Consider the following 17976-nt stretch of genomic DNA (forward strand, 5'->3'; position numbering starts at 1 on the left):
TTTTGAGGCCACAAAAGATTTGAGACAAATTGGGTTGAAGGTTCACCTTCCAGCAGGACAGAAATCCTTAGCATATCACTAAAGCTACAATGGAATGATTTAGATTAAAGCATATTCATGTGTTAGAATGACCAAGTCAATGTCCAGACCTAAATCTAGTAGAGCATCTGTGGCAAGACTCAAGTCTTTCAAAAATAAAGGTAGTATGGAAACAATGATCAAAGGTTTTAGTCTCTACATGTACAAACATGGATTTCAACATTAAACTCTGGTATGGACGTTTCTGGAACTTTCAAAATAAATTGCATTTAAGTGACTTCCAGCAACTGAGGAAAGGGGGGCAGCAGCATTTTGGGGCAAGGGTTGATAAATACAAGCAAAAATTTTGAAAACATGTATTGTTTTTCTTTCACTTCATGACTATGCACTTCTTTGTGCTGGTATATAATCCCACTAGCACATCCAAGTTTGTAGTTGTAATGTGACAAAAGTTGAAAAAGTTCAAGGAGTATGACTAGCTTTGCAAGACACTGCAGGTGTTTTTTGACTTGAATAATTAATAGTTCAGTGTTTAAGAGACCTTAAAAAAAACAGTTCCTCTTTCAAATAGGTGAAGCTGAAAGGAACCAATGTCCAAAGAAAGACTTTGCTGAAGGCTGAAGAACTGCTGCTTATGGCTAACAGATAGTCTGGCTGCTTTGAGGCAAAATACAAACACTGCCAATAAAGGTTAGAAGCAGGGAGATCAACCACAAATAAATACCTTTAGAGGGTAAGAAAACACAACCTATTTTGAAGCTGCAAATATTTATGCCCAACCCAGTGTTAGATATCAACCTGGAAGAGTTCTGGTCACAGAGGGAGGCAGATGACACTGACATCACGAGACCTCCTCCCAATGCACAACATCATTCTAGAATGCATCATTCTAGAATTGCACAGCTCAAGATGGCAGCAGGTTGGAGTAGCTGTGTTACTTTCATTCTGATTGTTTTGAAGAACTGAAATTCCTCTTGTGGTGGGTAAAATTAGATTTTTTTGGATGGTTACCCTCTCCGGTATTGGATGCTGTGCAGTTGGGAGGATTTTTGCTGATACATTTTTACTTTTGAACATTTGTTATGATGCGTAACCATGGAAATGGGGTTGTTTTTTTACAACGGGGAGAAGCTAATTAATACCTCAAAAGCTAAAATAATACTTCAACTACAACCCCAAGTCCCTGATGAATTGAAAAGGAGGCACCATGCATGCAGAGCAGGAACGAGAAGAGAGATGGAGGAAGTTCAAACCATCTCTTCCATCGATCATGCTGGGCAATGTGAGATCGTTGGAAAACAAGTTGGATGAACTCCAAGCCCTACAAAGGACCCAGCCAGAGTATCGGGAATGCAGTATTATGTGTTTCACTGAGACATGGCTGCAGGATCATAGAGTGCCTTGCAAAAGTACTCGGCCCCCTTGAACTGGTCAGCCTCTTGCCACATTTCAGGCTTCAAACATAAAGATATAAAATTCTAATTTTTTGTGAAGAATCAACAACAAGTTGGACACAATCGTGACATGGAATGAAATTTATTGGATGTGTCAAACTTGTTTAACAAATAAAAAACTGAAAAGTGGTTGCGTGCAATATTATTCGGCCCCCTTGCATTAATACTTTGTAGTGCCACCCTTTGCTGCAATTACAGCTGCAAGTCGCTTGGGATATGTCTCTATCAGTTTTGCGCATCGAGAGACTGAAATTCTTGCCCATTCTTCCTTGCAAAACAGCTCGAGCTCAGTGAGGTTGGATGGAGAGCGTTCGTGAACAGCAGTCTTCAGCTCTTTCCACAGATTCTCGTTTGGATTCAGGTCTGGACTTTGACTTGGCCATTCCAACAACTGGATATGTTTATTTGTGAACCATTCCATTGTAGATTTGGCTTTATGTTTTGGATCATTGTCTCGTTGGAAGATAAATCTCCGTCCCAGTCTCAGGTCTCTTGCAGACTCCAACAGGTTTTCTTCCAGAATGGTCCTGTATTTGGCCCCATCCATCTTCCCATCAATTTTGACCATCTTCCCTGTCCCTGCAGATGAAAAGCAGGCCCAAACCATGATGCTGCCACCACCATGTTTGACAGTGGGGATGGTGTGTTCAGGGTGATGAGCTGTGTTGCTTTTACGCCAAACATATCGTTTTGCATTGTGCCCAAACAGTTAGATTTTGGTTTCATCTGACCAGACCACCTTCTTCCACATGTTTGGTGTGTCTCCCAAGTGGCTTGTGGCAAACTTTAAACAAGACTTTTTATGAATATCTTTGAGAAATGGCTTTCTTCTTGCCACTCTTCCATGAAGGTCAGATTTGTGCAGTGTACGACTGATTGTTGTCCTATGGACAGACTCTCCCACCTCAGCTGTAGATCTCTGCAGTTCATCCAGAGTGATCATGGGCCTCTTGGCTGCATCTCTGATCAATCAGTCTTCTCCTTGTTCGAGATGAAAGTTTAGAGGGACGGCCGGGTCTTGGTAGATTTCCAAATTCTTAGTTATGGATTTGGTCAGCTGGTCTCTCAATACAATTGATAAAATTGTCTCGAGGAGAAGACAGTGTGAAGGAGAGCCCAACTTGCCCGGACTGGACGTTTTTCTCTGGATACACAATGGACTCCTGGCATAAGTGGAGGATTGTGTGTTTGTCGATAATGTCAGTCAAGGATGTGGAAGATGTGTATATAATTGGATGTTTGATATCAGGATTTCTGCTTTTTGAAGTCAGCGGTTACCTGGCATATCGAGAAATTCGGAGAATGTCAGCAGCTGTTAATTGTGAGGCTGCCTGGCTTGTGTGATGGGATCTTCAGGGCGATCAGCACTTGGACTGAGATGTTACGTGAGCTGAATCGCAGACTGGATGTGATCCTTACACAGGATCGCAGGCAGGTTGCGGTTCCTGGACTCAGGGGTGAAATGGGATAAATCTTGGAGAAAGTTGTTCGCTCAGATCTGGCGAAAGACCAGGAATTTGGCTGTTTGGATTCGCCTTTGAGAAGCACCAGCGAGACTCTCAAGGCTGACGGAAAATTAAGAGTCAGCCTAACCCAACTAATTATTGTTTTTCTGAATCTGGCTCCCCTGCACGACCTTGATGACTGGCTATTTTCAACCTCTCCTGGAAGTTATGTAAACATGACGCTCTGCTCCCTCTGCCCCCTCCCTTCCCTGAGGACATCTGTGGACCTGCTCTGAACGTGGCCGGTTGATGTACATTCCAACGAACCATCAAGGACAATGGCCTCTGTGACAGTGCTTCATGGACTTACTTGCACACACTCACTTGCACACACACACATGCTCAAGATAAACATTTGCACTCCTCACACCACCTTCACCGTTCCCGACATGATGTTGTTTTGTAAACTTGTTGCTTCTGTGTGCTGAGGTTTTTTTGCAATCTCAAACTGTATCCTGCCAAGGATAAAGTGTGAAATAGGATTTTTTCCCCTCTACTTTCCTAATGTGGCCCCTTTTCTCATCTAGCAAGGGCAGCGCCTGTGAGTGGGCAGCAAAGCCTCGGTGACCCGTCCCCCCCTTGTCTTGTGTCATGATGTCTGTTTGGATGGGTTGTACTGGAATTCTAATTTCCCCTCGGGGATCAATAAAGTCTCTTTGAATTGAATTTGAATTGAATTGAATTTGCAGTGGTCTGATACTCCTTCCATTTCAATACGATTACTTGCACAGTGCTCCTTGGGATGTTTAAAGCTTGGGAAATCTTTTTGTATCCAAATCGGGCTTTAAACACAACAGTATCTCTGACCTGCCTGGTGTGTTCCTTGGTCTTCATGATGCTCTCTGCGCTTTGAACAGAACCCTGAGACTATCACAGAGCAGGTGCATTTATACAGAGACTTAATTACACACAGGTGGATTCTATTTATCATCATCAGTCATTTGGAACAACATTGGATCATTCAGAGATCCTCACTGAACGTCTGGAGTGAGTTTGCTGCACTGAAAGTAAAGGGGCCGAATAATATTGCACACCCCACTTTTCAGTTTTTTATTTGTTAAAAAAGTTTGACACATCCACTAAATTTCATTCCACTTCACGATTGTGTCCCACTTGTTGTTGATTCTTCACAAAAAATTTGAATTTTATATCTTTATGTTTGAAGCTTGAAATGTGGCAAGAGGTTGACCAGTTCACGGGGAGCTGAGTACTTTTGCAAAGCACTGTATCCCTGACTCCAGCTTCTCTCTGCCAGACTTTCTGACCCTATGAGCAGACAGAGATTTAAAGAGGAGTAGCAAATGCAAAGGAGGTGGACTGGTAGTACTTGTGAACAACAGATGATGTCATCCAGGACATGTTACTGTGAAATGTCATCTCCGCAGTCCAGATATTGAACTGTTAACAGTACGTTTTCTTCCATATTATTCACCCAGAGAGTTCACCAGTGTTATTTTGGTTATGTTTTATTTTGGTTACAGTTTACGTTCCACCTTTAGCTGTTGTTGCCAACACTGCATGTGATGTCATCAGCTCAGTTGTTGCTAAGCTACAGCCACAACACCCCAATACGTTGGTGGCAATATCTTGTGATTTTAACCATGCTTCACTCTCTGCTACACTTCCAACGTTTTAACAGTTTGTCATCTGTTGTACCAGAGAAAACAAAATGTTGGATTTGTTTTATGCAAATGTGAAGGACTCATACAAAGCAAGGCCTCCTCTAGGCAAATCAGATCACAATCATTTTTTTCTCTGCTCAAAATATAAGTTCCTTGTTCAGAGACAACCTGTAATAAAGAGGACTGTGAGAAAATGGTCACAGGAAGCTGAAGAAGCCCTGCGAGGTTGCTTTGAGGCTACAGACTGGGATCCTAGTGTGTGACCAACTAAATAAACTTCTGTGTGGATAACACCATTCCCACCAGAACGGTGAGATGCTTCCTCAGTAACAAATCCAGGATCACCAGTGACCTGAAGGACCTTCTTAACAGGGGGAAAAAGCCTTTAGAGAGGGAAACAGGGAATTATTGAGGAGTATACAGAAGCAACTTAAAGTCAAGATAAAAGACAACAAGGAGGTGTACAACAAGAAGTCGGAGAGCAAGCTCCAGCAAAGCAATATTAGAGATGTGTAGTCAGGGATGAAGAAGATCACAGGCTTCAAGCAGAAGGACTATTGGCCCGATGGATGTCTGTACAAAACCAATGAACTAAACACACTCTTCAACAGGTTCAGTTCAGAAACAAGCTCAGCATCCTTTTTTCCTGCTCACAGCCAAATAGACATTCCACCCTCCTTTACCCACAACTTCCCTGTCACACCTTAAATGTTTTATCTTCCACCTCAGCCATGGACCCTTATGCTTCTACATATTTGCCTTCAACCAAATTAGCAGATACGGATGCTCCCTTTGCCTTCACCTTCCGCCTATGTGTCTCTAGAAGTCAGGTGAAGAGACAACTGGAAAGACTGAACCGGAATAAGGCTGCAGGTTCAGATCATGTCAGCCCTAGAGTCCTGAAGGCCTGTGCAGAACAGCTCTGTGGGATTCTGCAGCACCTCTTCAACCTTAGCCTGGCCCTGAGTAAGCAAACAATAAACTACCAGGACTCGCTTTAGTTTGCTTATCGCTGTTGAGTTGGAGTTGAAGATGCCATCATACACCTGCTTCAACGAACCCACTGTCATCTGGACAAAGCCAGTAACACTGTGAGGATTATGTTCTTTAATTTCTCCAGTGCATTTAATACAATCCAACCTGATTTGCTTTGTCAGAAACTCCAGAAGACTCAGGTGGAGGCCTCAATAATCTCCTGGATCAAAGACTACCTGACAAACAGACCACAGTTTGTGAGACTGAAGGGTTGTGAGTCTAACCAGGTAGTCAGCAGCACAGGAGCACCACAGGGGACTACTCTCACCCTTCCTCTTCACTCTGTACACCTCAGACTTCCATACAAGACAGACTCTTGTCATCTGCAGAAATACTCGGATGATTCTGCAGTCATGGGGTGGATCAGAGATGGACAAGAAGCTGAGTACAGGAAGGTGGTGGACCGCTTTGTGGCATGGTGTGGAAACAATCATCTCATTTTGAACGTGACTAAAACAAAGGAGATTATTGTAGATTTTAAGAGAAACAGGAATAAGTCAAAAACTATTTCCATCATGGGAGAAGAGGTGGAGGTGGTGGAGGAGTATAAATATCTCGGTCTTCACCTGGACAACAGACTAGAGTGGAGATGCAACTGTGAAGCCATCTACAAGAAGGGACAGAGCAGACTGTACTTCTTGAGGAAGCTTAGGTCCTTTGGTGTTTGCAGCAAGATGCTGCATATCTTCTATAAGTCTGCTGTGGAGAGTGTGATCTCTTCTGTTATTATCTGCTGGGGAAGCAGCATCAGAGCCAGGGACTCAGTTCTGGGGGACTCCTCTGGAACATCTGGAGATCATTGTACAAAGAAGGATTCTTCATAACATGAAGAACATCATGGAGAACCCTGAGCATCCTCTTCATGAGACTGTTGTACAACAGCAGAGTGTCTTCAGTCAGAGGCTTCTTCAGATCTGCTGTAAGACAGACCGCTACAGGAGATCTTTCCTGCCCACAGCCATCAGCGTCTACAACGGCTCATTGAAGAAACCTTCATAATATGAGCTACAACATTTAATTTCCGTTTGGGATTAATAAAATATTTTTGAATTGAATTGAATTGAATTGAATCAACATATTTTCAGTACAGTTCAATACAGTTGAAACCAAATTCCTAAGTACACTGTATAAAAAGTTCATTTTTTTTTCTCACTGTAAAACAAGACAAACCTTTCCTGTTTTAGGTCAGTTAGGATTAACAAGTCAGAAGTTTCCATACATTTTTTTGGTAGTAGGGTTAGGGTTAGGGTTAGTGTTAGGTTCTTCACAGTTCTTCACAATTGGATGTGTTCTCAAATGTTCTCAGCCTTGCAAGCCTTCCCTTTTGTCCTCCAAATGTAACGATGCATTTACAAACTGTAATCTGGCTTTTTATGTTGCTTTTGGAGTAACAGCTTTCCTCATTGAGTGGCCTTTCAGACCATGTGAGCACAGGACACTCTCTAACCAGCTTTAACTAGCATCTTCAAAAGGTCTTTTGCTTTTGTTCTAAGCGTAATATAAATGTTTGTGTGGCACCTTTAGATATCTCAGAATTGTACCTAAGGACAAACCAGACTTGTGGAGTTTCAGAATTCTTTTCCAGATATTTTGGCTGATTTCCTTAGATTTTTCCATGATGTCACACAAGGAAGCAGTGTGTTTCAGGTGTTGACCCAAACATCCACGGGTCTGTGCGCAAGTCATCTCGGCTTTCTTATTTTTGTTAAAGGCATAGTACACTCTCAGAAAACATTCTCTCAAAAAGGCTTTCAGTCCTTGTTATCATTTAGTAAATATAAATAATTTTTGGCAATACTAACCAGCCTAAAACAGAAATGTTGGTCTGATTTACTGTCAGACAATGAGAAAAAAGGACTATTGTTTCAATTGTATGTGTTTATTGATATTTATGCCTGCACTTAAAATGCTGCTAAACTGCAGTTTCTGTACAAGAAACCACACTTTTTATATTCGTACCATATGCTGTTCACACTTCCTTACAGGACGGTAGTAGAATCAGATGCTATTGATGTAACTGAAGAAAACAAGATTAAAAATGTATTAAGTGCTGGGTACTCTGCTTCACCTAGCAACCTGAGACCTTGCCTTGACCGTGAGGCTCGCAGCTTGGAGCTGCACTTCTGACATGACTCAAACAGAATTTCATCTTTAACATAAATGCCTAATGGAGTTGGACCACGGCAATTATTTCAAGTCAGGGGAAACTGTTTCTGTGCTAAGGTGATATTTTCTGTCCTGAGACTCAGCTAAGCCCTCGCTGCAGGAGACGCATCAGTTTTGTTGTCTGTCTTTAAGAAGTTGTACTATGAACTTGTACAATGGTGTGACTTATTCCTCCAATTATCTGGGCCAGTAGCTGTAATTGGGTGCATGGTGTCTCCTATCTTGTAGTGCCGCTGAATGACATTTAAGGACAACATGTACTCAGATCAGGGTTTTCAGGGCAGCAAGTTACTCACCACAATGGATAATCAGCAGAAGAGGAATCTAACGTTCTTTACCATCGGATTAATATTTATGCTGAGCGGGATAGAGTATGGTAAGGCTTTTAATGACTGTTTTGTCTGAATATTCTGTTAAAACATTTACCTGGTAGGTCTGCAGTAAGTGCACATCACAGACAATATGGCTTCTGCTCGAATGTTCGGTATACAGTACTGTGTTCATAGCCCTCTACCAACCTTCACATTACAACCACAAACTTCAGGGTATTTTAGTGGGATTCTATGTGATAGACCAACACAACATAGTACATTATAGTGAAGGGGAAGGAAAATGATGAAGTTTTCAGCATATTTTTACAAACAGAAGTCTAAAAAGTGTGGTGTGCATTTATATTCAGCCCGCTCTTACCGCCTGCTTTCAGAAGTCCCCTGAGTAGTAAATAGAGGAGCAGAACTTTGGTGAATAAACTCCATCATGGGGTAGCTGTGACTCAAAGGGAAAAGTGTTCATCTATACACATGGGCCAGTTTCCAGTATTGAGACTTACCGAAGTTAAGTTGTCAAAACCACAAAAAATTTTCAGAGTTTTCTCTAGCTTTATGAAGTTTAGAGTACTAGAGTGCTACGAAGTTTGCGGCTATAACAGAATGCAAAAAAAGTTGAATTAATACTTTTGCACCAAGTTTTATTGTGAGCATACTCATCTTCTGTTCTTCTGTGGTGGTCCCAGCTGTCATTCTGCCCACAATATGGAGATATCTGCAGATTCTGGAGGCTCCACCTTACTTCCTGGGTTTGGGTCTGTCTGCCTTCAGCCTGAGCGCGCTGCTCACAGGTCCACTATTTGGAATTTGGTCAGATCGAAGCAAAACTACTAAATACATTATCCTTTTCTCCAATATTTTTGAAATCGCTGGTGAGACTCTTTTGTTTTTATTCTATTGTTTTTTACTGAATGCTACATCATGAGATCAGAGAAAACAAAATGCATGACATGAGCTGAGAGTTTTCATGGCTTTCATTTCCTTTTGCCCGGACACACTCTAAAGTTCAAAGTTCTTAGATAAAAGCTGAGATTTGTGCTCTAAAATATTTACAGTAACTGTGCTAAATTATGTGATAGCTACAATCACAGAATATGGTTCTGTAATATCAGCAAAGACGATCAAGGAACTCCCCAATATGCATCCTTATATCCATTGTCTAAGTAAAGCATTCACTGTTGTTTGAGAACCAACATTGTGTCTTTTTCAATTGTCTCCAGGAAACTTCATGTATTTTCTTGGCTATTCAAAGTGGCTATTGTTATGCAGTCGGCTTGTAGCAGGTAACACACACACTCTTAACTTAACATTGCTTAAAAACAATCTCATAGTTGTATTGTACAGGGTAGAACACCTTGTTAGCATTACTGGCATCACTGAACAGTTTGAGTCTCAATATGACCTTTTTGAGTGAAGTTTGCACGCTCTTCCAATGTTTTCTCCATGTGATCTGCTTTCCTCCGAGTCCAATTACATACAGCTTAGGAAGTGCAGTTGGAGATTATACAGCTTTAGGTGTCTCTTATCCTTTTGGACTTTTCTACTGGTATTTGTGTTACAACTTTGACAAAAAAGAAAGAACATCCTCTCTTTATTCTATGGTTTTAAATAAGAGAACATAATAAAACTGAGCTGGTCTTTACCAGGTTCTTATATTATTGTATTTACGTTTCTGGTTTCTTTTTTGCTGGATTGTTCTGTTCAACTGTTGCCTGCTCCCAGTGTTTTCTTGAGATTGTAAATCCTCAGTTTGTTTATTTCCACCATTGGTCTGCTGTGGTCCTGTTACCGCTTTGGTCCTCCACAAAACTCAAACATGACATAATTTTAACAATGACAAACAACATGACCTTAATTTTTAAAATGTGATTTAGGCTTGTGTTGTAGTCATCTTCTCAGCCTGGCCTTTCTAACTTCTAACTGTCAACAAACTACTCATACCTAGCTAGTCTATTAGCTGAGTTAACCAGGAAACTGATCTTTCCCCCATTGTAGCCCCTCAAACATTTTGGCATTCCTAGGTGAGAGAATCTTCTTCACTGCAGATAGGGTGTCTGCATAATGTGGCATGCAGACACACTGTTATAATTGGGTCATTGCTGTAACACCTGCTTAAATGTAACAACAGTGGCACCGATGTGCTACATAAATCATGTTTTAAATTTCAGGGCTCATGCCAAATAATCTTTCAACAAGTTAAAATAAATTTTCTATGGCAGCCTGGTTTAGCTGGAAATCATACTGAATATGTTCCTGTAAATGCTTAAGGTAGCGGATGTGTAGGAACATGCTACAGAAGCTTCATTTAGTTAAAGCTGTGTGTCTTTGTACTCCACTGAAGGGCAGATATGAAACATTGTAAATGTAAAAACTTCAACATCATCATAAACTGATGAGAAATGATCTTTGTGGATAGCTTGTTTCTTTTAATTTTTGATGTTTGGGATGTTCTCAGTCATTTTGCATGTATTTAGAAAGGAAATTAAAATCATGCCCTTCATTTCAGACCTGCAGAGGCTTCGTGACAAAGAAACCATATGAACGTGATTATGGTGTGATGAAAAGACTTATGCTGTTTTCCTTTCAGGTATCGGTGCGGGAGCAGGCTCCTCCATCTTTGGTTTTCTAACCCGGAGCACTCTGCCGGAGGAACGCGCTGGTATCTTCGCAGCCGTCATGGCCTGTCGACAGGCTGGCCTTCTTGTCGGTCAGTTTCTTTCCTCACTCACACCATGAAGGCAGAGGTGTCACTCTCACCTCACTGCACCCTGCTCTGTATTCTGTGAAATATCAGACACTGGAAAGGATCTTCCAGCTTTGATGTGCAGTTTGATCTGCCAGGAGAAGAGGCCATTCAATAAAATCACCCTGGTGTAAGGCTAGTGTCTTTGCACATCCTCTGTCTGTCTCATCTTTAAAGCACATCCTCTTGTCTCTCCAGGGCCAGCGTTCAACTTGTTCCTGCGGCTGTGTGATTTCAAACTGGGGCCTTTTGCTGTGAACAAGTACACGTCTCCTGGGGTAACCACATCCAGACAATCATTAATCTAAATTTCTCTGAAACGCTCATCAATGCACAAAACGAGCCGTAGAAGTAGTCGCACTACATTTTGAACTCATCTGGGTTTTTTCCTACTTTGTTCTCTGAACAATAGAAATAAAACAATGTGCACAGAAGCTTTGGCTTGTAACTGCCTGTATCTGTTTCCATCGCATGATGCCTTAATAAAACACCTGTAGCACTGATTCAGCCAAGATGAAATGTAGAGTCCTTCCTCCATGCCTGCTTCCCTTTTCCACATAATTTGACACTGAACTTATGCCTTGATGTTTCCCATCTGTAATACTGATTTCTAGGATTCTGACATGGTAAAAAGCATTCGTGAAGATGTGTGTCTTTTCAGATCTTCATGTGTGTGCTGTGGCTGCTGCTTCAGTTTGTGGTCCTGGCTACATACTGGGACATACCACCCATAAGCTCAGAGGAGGGAGTCACAGTATTGGAGCTGAAACAACAGGAGGTGAAAGAGGAGGAGGTGCCCCTGATGGGGTCAGACGAAGAGGCGGGGCACACTTACAGCGCTGTCAACTCTGATCAAGTTGAGACCTCCACCTTGTCTGAGACAGCCCATGAAGCCTCAAACCCCTTTCAAAACTTCAGCGTCAGCAGAGGTGAGCAAGCAGCTCTGACTGAATGTCCTGTGCAATGACTATCAGCTTTCCTCCAGGCCATTGGAGACTTCATGTATGAAGAGGTGTCACAGCCAATACACATGTTTTGAATCTGCTTTATTGATTTTCTTGCAGTCACACAAACATGTATACAGAGTTACACTGATCTGCCCTTCTCCAGGACTTGTATGTGCATGTGTATCAAAAAAGTACATAAATAATGTCAGGTGTCCCACTGCATTAGAACCATAGTAAGTTTACATACAAAAGGGGAGCAGTGACTTCTGCTATAATTAATGATCTTTTGTTGTGCTTTGCTTGGATAAGTGTGGGTGTGTGTCATTGCTTATGCTTTCTATTTAGGACATTTTTTGATAGAATCACTTACTTTATATTCAGTTCAGTTTTATTTATATAGCACCAATTCACAACACATGTCTCAGGGCACATCGCAAACTCAGGTACATACATTCCAATTAATTCTAACCATTGAACAGTGCAGTCAAATTTGGTTATTTATTCAAATTTGATAAAATGTTTTCTATCTAAGGAAACCCATCAGATTGCATCAAGTCAGAGATTTGTAGCAGTCACTACTCCTGGATGAGCATGTAGAGACAAGTGGACAGTCACTGGCGTTGACTTTGCAGCAATCCCTCATACTGAGCATGCATGTAGCGACAGTGGAGAAGAAAAACTCCCTTTTAACAGGAAGAAACCTCCAGGAGAACCAGGCTCAGTGTGAGCGGCCATCTGCCACGACCAACTGGGGGTTTGAGAGAACAGAGCAGAGACACAAAGAGAACACAGAAGCACTGATCCAGGAGTACTTTCTATGGGAAGGAAAAGTAAATATTAATGGGTGTAGCTCCTTTAGTTTTCATCTAGGAAAAAAGAACAGATTAACCTTGAAAACTGGCTCAGAGTTTGAGTATGAGAGAGAACACATAATTAGTTACAGTAAAAGCTCAGTCAGTCGATATGTCTTGGAGAGAGAGAGGGTTAAACACTGAAAGACAGGGCCAAGTGCATCATCGGTAAAAGGTGAGCATTAAGTTGTTGCCAGCAAAGCTTGGACAATGCCCCCCTCCAGAGAGGTGTCAGATTGATACAGAGTCAGGCCAGGTGTAGCTTCTAGGAAGAGAAAAGAGAGAACATAAAGTTAAAATCTGAATAACAGCAAATAATTCAAAATTGGAGAGTAGTGTGAGAATATAGTGAAGACAGTGAAAGTGGTCATTATGTCCTCCAGCAGCCTAAGCCTATAGCAGCATAACTACAGAGATAGCTCAGGATAACCTAAGCCACTCTAACTATAAACTTTATCAAAAAGGAAAGTTTTAAGCCTAGCCTTAATAGTTGACAGGGTGTCTGCCTCACGGAGTAAAACTGGGAACTGGTTCCACAGGAGAGGAGACGATAACTAAAGGATCTGCCACCCATTGTACTTATAGAGAATTTCTGAAGACCAATTGGCCTTATGGGGTATAGGCCTAGTCCTAATCAAAATGGCCCCTTTTTTTTAAATGGTTAGGTGTTGGGGCTGGAGCTATGGGGTAAGTTAAATTTAGGCAAAAGTCAGACTTAGGAAGACACTGGTAATGGCTACGGCTAGGGTATATCAAAAATTGAGTCACTGGTGCAGCAAAGAAGTAAATTAAACTGTGGTAGAGACAATTGGATCAAAATAGGGTTAGAAATATAAAACTGTGTACACCTGTGCTTGAATTACTATCGTCATGTCATCGTTTTAGATAAACATCTGACCCACATGCAGGAAATCAACTGGAGACGTAATGAACAGCTAAACAAGATTTACTGAGCGGTTCTGCTTCAGGTGGACGTAAGATTTTAGACAGGAATCCACTGAGGAAGGAAAGGAAAGTAAGTGAGCGTACAGAATTCTTCAGAAGCAAAAACAGACAGGTTTAAGGGCAGCGCCTGTGAGTGGGCAGCAAAGCCTCGGTGACCCGTCCCTTGGATGGGTTGTACTGGAATTCTAATTTCCCCTCAGGGATCAATAAAGTATCTTTGAATTTGAATTTAAAGGGGCTTACTGGTGGAGGTGCAGGACTCTGCCAGGGGGGGAGATTTTCAGAGATTGCCAAGGTTTTGTGAGCATTCAGGTAGCTTGATGTCGAAGGGCGGAAGGGACTTAACAAGGAGGAGCCTAGGGTAGCCAGGAGGTTTGTTCTGACCAGCTTAGCAGAAATCCAAGAGTCCAATCTTTGTCTGGAGGATCCGGTCAGGCTGTGACAGAAAGGTAACCACGACGGAAGACACTCAGGCATCGACTGATCAGCAACCAGCTCCTCTTAAGCTCCAGCTGACGAGGTCTGATGAAATGCAGCTGCGCTGCACATGCTGCCCAGCCCCGCCCTCGGGGAAATGTACAGCTTTAGGAAACGTGAGGAAAAACAGAGCTAGGAGTAGATCTCTGACACGTCATGAGACCGATGGTGTTGTCGAAGACAGGACAGAAGATCTTCTCATTTGTTCACACTCCTTATAAGAGGTGTGTATAAATAATTCAATTCAGTTTATTTATATAGCGCCAATTCACAACACATGTTGTCTCAAGGCACTTTACAAAGTCAATTAAATCGAATCTTACAGATTTCAAGTCAGGTACATACATTCCAATTAATTCTAACTATCAAACAGAGCAGTCAGACTCAGTTCATTATTCAAATTGGTTAAAGGTTTTCTATCTAAGGAAACCCAGCAGATTACATCGAGTCAGTGACTGGATCACAACGGATCACAATAATGATTTATAGCAAATTATACTGTATTTTATTCAACAGTAGACCCACATAATGCTGTTTTACTGATTTTGCAGTAAAACTGTTGTAATGTTGTTAGTTTTACAGTATGGACGCTCTACTGTACATCAGTTTAACATGAATTCCACTGTAAAATGAAAATACAGAAGCTGCTGTCTTGTGTGTCACATGAGTTTATTGTAGTGATACACCACCAGTAACTATGATACCAAAGCCAGAGAAGAGTACTCCTCAGGTCAAAAACAGAAATATTGTTGAAAAGTCAGCATGTTATGAGCGACTTTGACCTCTCTTTTTTATACTGCCAAGATTCACTCACCCATCCAAATAACTGAATTCAGGTGTTCCTATGACTTCTATGGCCACATGTGTAGAAAATCCAGCAGCTAGTCATGGAGACAACTACAAACATGTTTGAAAAAAATTTAAGTTTCCTCTCAGGAGCTTTGAGATTTTAATGATGGTACTGTGATAAGATGCCATCTGTGTATCACCTGTGAAGTCCTTCCATTACATTTTGTTTTCCAACTAATCAATTAACAGTAAACTTTTAGTGGCATGATAACAATGTGGAATTGAATGAGAGCAACAGCAACTCACCAATAAAATAGAAGTCCATACTTCAAGTAGCATTTAGAATAGCTCAAGAACAGTGCATGGTGGGCTTCATGAAATGGGTTTCCATGTCATCCAAGCCTTACGTCACCAAGAGCAATGCAAAGTGTTTTTTTAATGTTGTGGTGTGAAGCATGCCTCCACTGCACTCTATAGAGGTTGTGTTCTCCAGGTTCATTATTCACGCTTCTCTACCTGGTAACCCATTGGACAAATCTGGGTTTAGCAGTAGTTGTCTGACTGCACTGTGCCAAGTGTGAAGTTTGAAGTAGAGTATGGTGTAGGGATGTATTTAAGGATACGAGCTCAGCCCTTGTTTCATCAAAAGGAACTTTCAAAGCTTTAGCATGCAAATACTTTTGGACAATTTCCATCATGACAGCACACCAGTGAACAAAACAAGGTCCAGAATGACGTAGATGAGCGGGTTTTGTGTTAAGGAACTGCAATGACCTCCAGAGTCCTGACCTCAATCCAGTAGAATACCTTTGGAAAGAATTAGAGTGTGGACAAAACAATAGGTTCCAATATCACTGTCTGACCTCACAAATGTTCGTTTGGAAGAAAGGTCAGATATTGACATAAACATACTCCTAAACCCTATGGAAAACCTTTCCAGAATAGTTAATGCTGTTGTAGCTGGAAAGGATGGGCCAACTTTATGTTAACCCCAATGAAAGTGACCTAATACCTTTAGCAATATTTCGTGTTTGCAATTGAAGGGCTATTGTTGACGACTTAGTCACTGAAACAAGGGCACAGTACAGCAAAGAGTGGATTTAGCCAAAAGTGGCCAGATTATGAAGGCTGTGTGGAGTAGGGACAGGTTGTGTTCATATTTAGATTCATGTATATTTCACTTTAAACAGAGTACGTGACACGACTGCTTTCAAGGACCTAAATGCATCTTTCATCACTGACTGCAACATGTATGCCAAATAGATTGAGGAGGGATATTTGTATCCATCAAATTATTCATTCCTTGTTTTCTGCTTGCCTTTCATGAGATTTGGCAACACTGATCAGTGGGTGCTGAGTGTACACATTTGGGAAAAGGAAAAGCATATTTCTCATATAGTGCAGAGCATGTAAAGGTGAAGTGCCTTTAAAACAGGTAATGGCAAACACAGCAAACAAGAATGCATTTCAGTACTTCAGTTCTTTTACTAGATGGAAACAACTAACCAAATGTCTAGGTTTTCTCTAACACCAATAAATGATTGTGCTGATAATAGATGTAGTTCATTTGAAGACTGTGGTTGGACCAAGGCAAATAAGGGTCATCTTCAACTTCACTGACAGATGCCAATAAATGTGACACATTTAAGGTTATTTTCAGCTTTGGTCCAAACTGCCTGAATTAACTTTTATGATGTAATCTCACTTAAAGACTGATTGAATGAGTGACTTTACTAAAAGGGTTACCATCATGTCTGAAGCTCTAAGTTTTATGTTTAAAGTAAGGATGCAGAGAAGTTTAGGGTCAGGGTTGTTGGTCAGGCTCTCTGCTGTTAATGAAAGTCGGTACAAACTCCCAGCAGGGATAGCTGTGTATGACTGTTGGTGTGTGTGTATACTTGTCAAACCCTCTTATCGATCTTCTCACTCTTTGAAGATGAGGCAAAGGGATGGCTTGCAGACCTCCTTGTTTATTGACTGACTTGCTGTGGTTGACTTGTGGATGAAATGGAGACAAAATTGGTAATGTGGCCAGATTTCTTATCGATTCCTTTTTGTTCAAAAGAGAATCTGCCGTACTAGAAACTCTCTGTTAGCTGTTACAGTGTTCCTGGTATTCACTCTGTTGAATTATTGATTCTTCTGGACTTTTTTGTGTAGCCGTGAAGAACCTTTGAAAATATGGCAGAGCATATGCTTTCTTTCATTAGGTTTTATCTCTGTCAGGGGGTCAAGGAGAAAAAAATAGCCCACATGAAATCAGTGTATTTGTTGCTTTTGAACTGCTGTGATGTTTATTATAGTTTGCTTTTAGCTTATTCAGTTTTATGTGGTTAAAACTGGATCAACGCTTCTGTACAAGTACATAAAATAGCAGCATTTTAGTCATTCTCTGAGAACATCTTCAATACTTACTGTTCCAGTAAGAAATGTATCATACGTTTACAATGATTATTAAAGCAGGATCTGAGTAAACAAGTTTGATTTTATTCTAGATGTTCTCTAATAAACACAGGGTCATTGTTACATATAAAGACTAAAATACATATATACACAACCATTCAGCTAAACTGAGATGAAGTTCAATAATCTAGCAGTAGTTATTCTCCTTCATTATTCCATCCATTTTGTAAAATTTACCAAAGCCACTGGCAGCATAGACCCACAGCCAAATGCTGCCACCACCATGTTTGACAGCTGGTACTGTGACTTAGGTCTAAACGCCTCACCATGGCTACTCACACCTACTTCCTGTCATTGTAACCCATTGACTCGTCTGTTTCTGTCTGATCAGGAAACGTTTTTCCAGACAGCATCTGGCTTGTTCATGTGATCAGCTGCAAATTTCAGCCAAGCTTTTAGGTGTCCATTTTGGAGTCATCTGTCACTGAGTTAAATCTGTTCTTCCCATCCATCCATCCATCCATCCATCCATCCATCCATCCATCCATCCATCCATCCATTCATCCATCCATCCATCCATCCATCCATCCATCCATCCATCCATCCATCCATCCATCCATCCATCCATCCATCCATCCATCCATCCATCCATCCATCCATCCATTCATCCATCT

The 17976-nt window shown here is 41.3% G+C and overlaps 1 protein-coding gene across 1 annotated transcript in view; it reads left to right on the forward strand.

Annotated features, from left to right (window-relative positions):
* Window positions 1-953: 953 nt before the first annotated feature.
* mfsd8l2 (major facilitator superfamily domain containing 8-like 2) overlaps window positions 954-17976 on the forward strand; it is a 33321-nt gene continuing 16298 nt past the window's right edge. The window contains exons 1-7 of the mRNA XM_047369018.1: window positions 954-1018; window positions 8050-8197; window positions 8834-9019; window positions 9368-9430; window positions 10735-10854; window positions 11089-11168; window positions 11552-11819. Of these exons, the coding sequence (XP_047224974.1) occupies window positions 8059-8197; window positions 8834-9019; window positions 9368-9430; window positions 10735-10854; window positions 11089-11168; window positions 11552-11819 (856 nt within the window). The 5' untranslated portion in view covers window positions 954-1018; window positions 8050-8058. The remainder of the gene's footprint in view (window positions 1019-8049; window positions 8198-8833; window positions 9020-9367; window positions 9431-10734; window positions 10855-11088; window positions 11169-11551; window positions 11820-17976) is intronic.

The sequence above is a fragment of the Girardinichthys multiradiatus genome, chromosome 6, assembly GCF_021462225.1.
Source record: "Girardinichthys multiradiatus isolate DD_20200921_A chromosome 6, DD_fGirMul_XY1, whole genome shotgun sequence".
Taxonomy (NCBI): Eukaryota; Metazoa; Chordata; class Actinopteri; order Cyprinodontiformes; family Goodeidae; genus Girardinichthys; species Girardinichthys multiradiatus.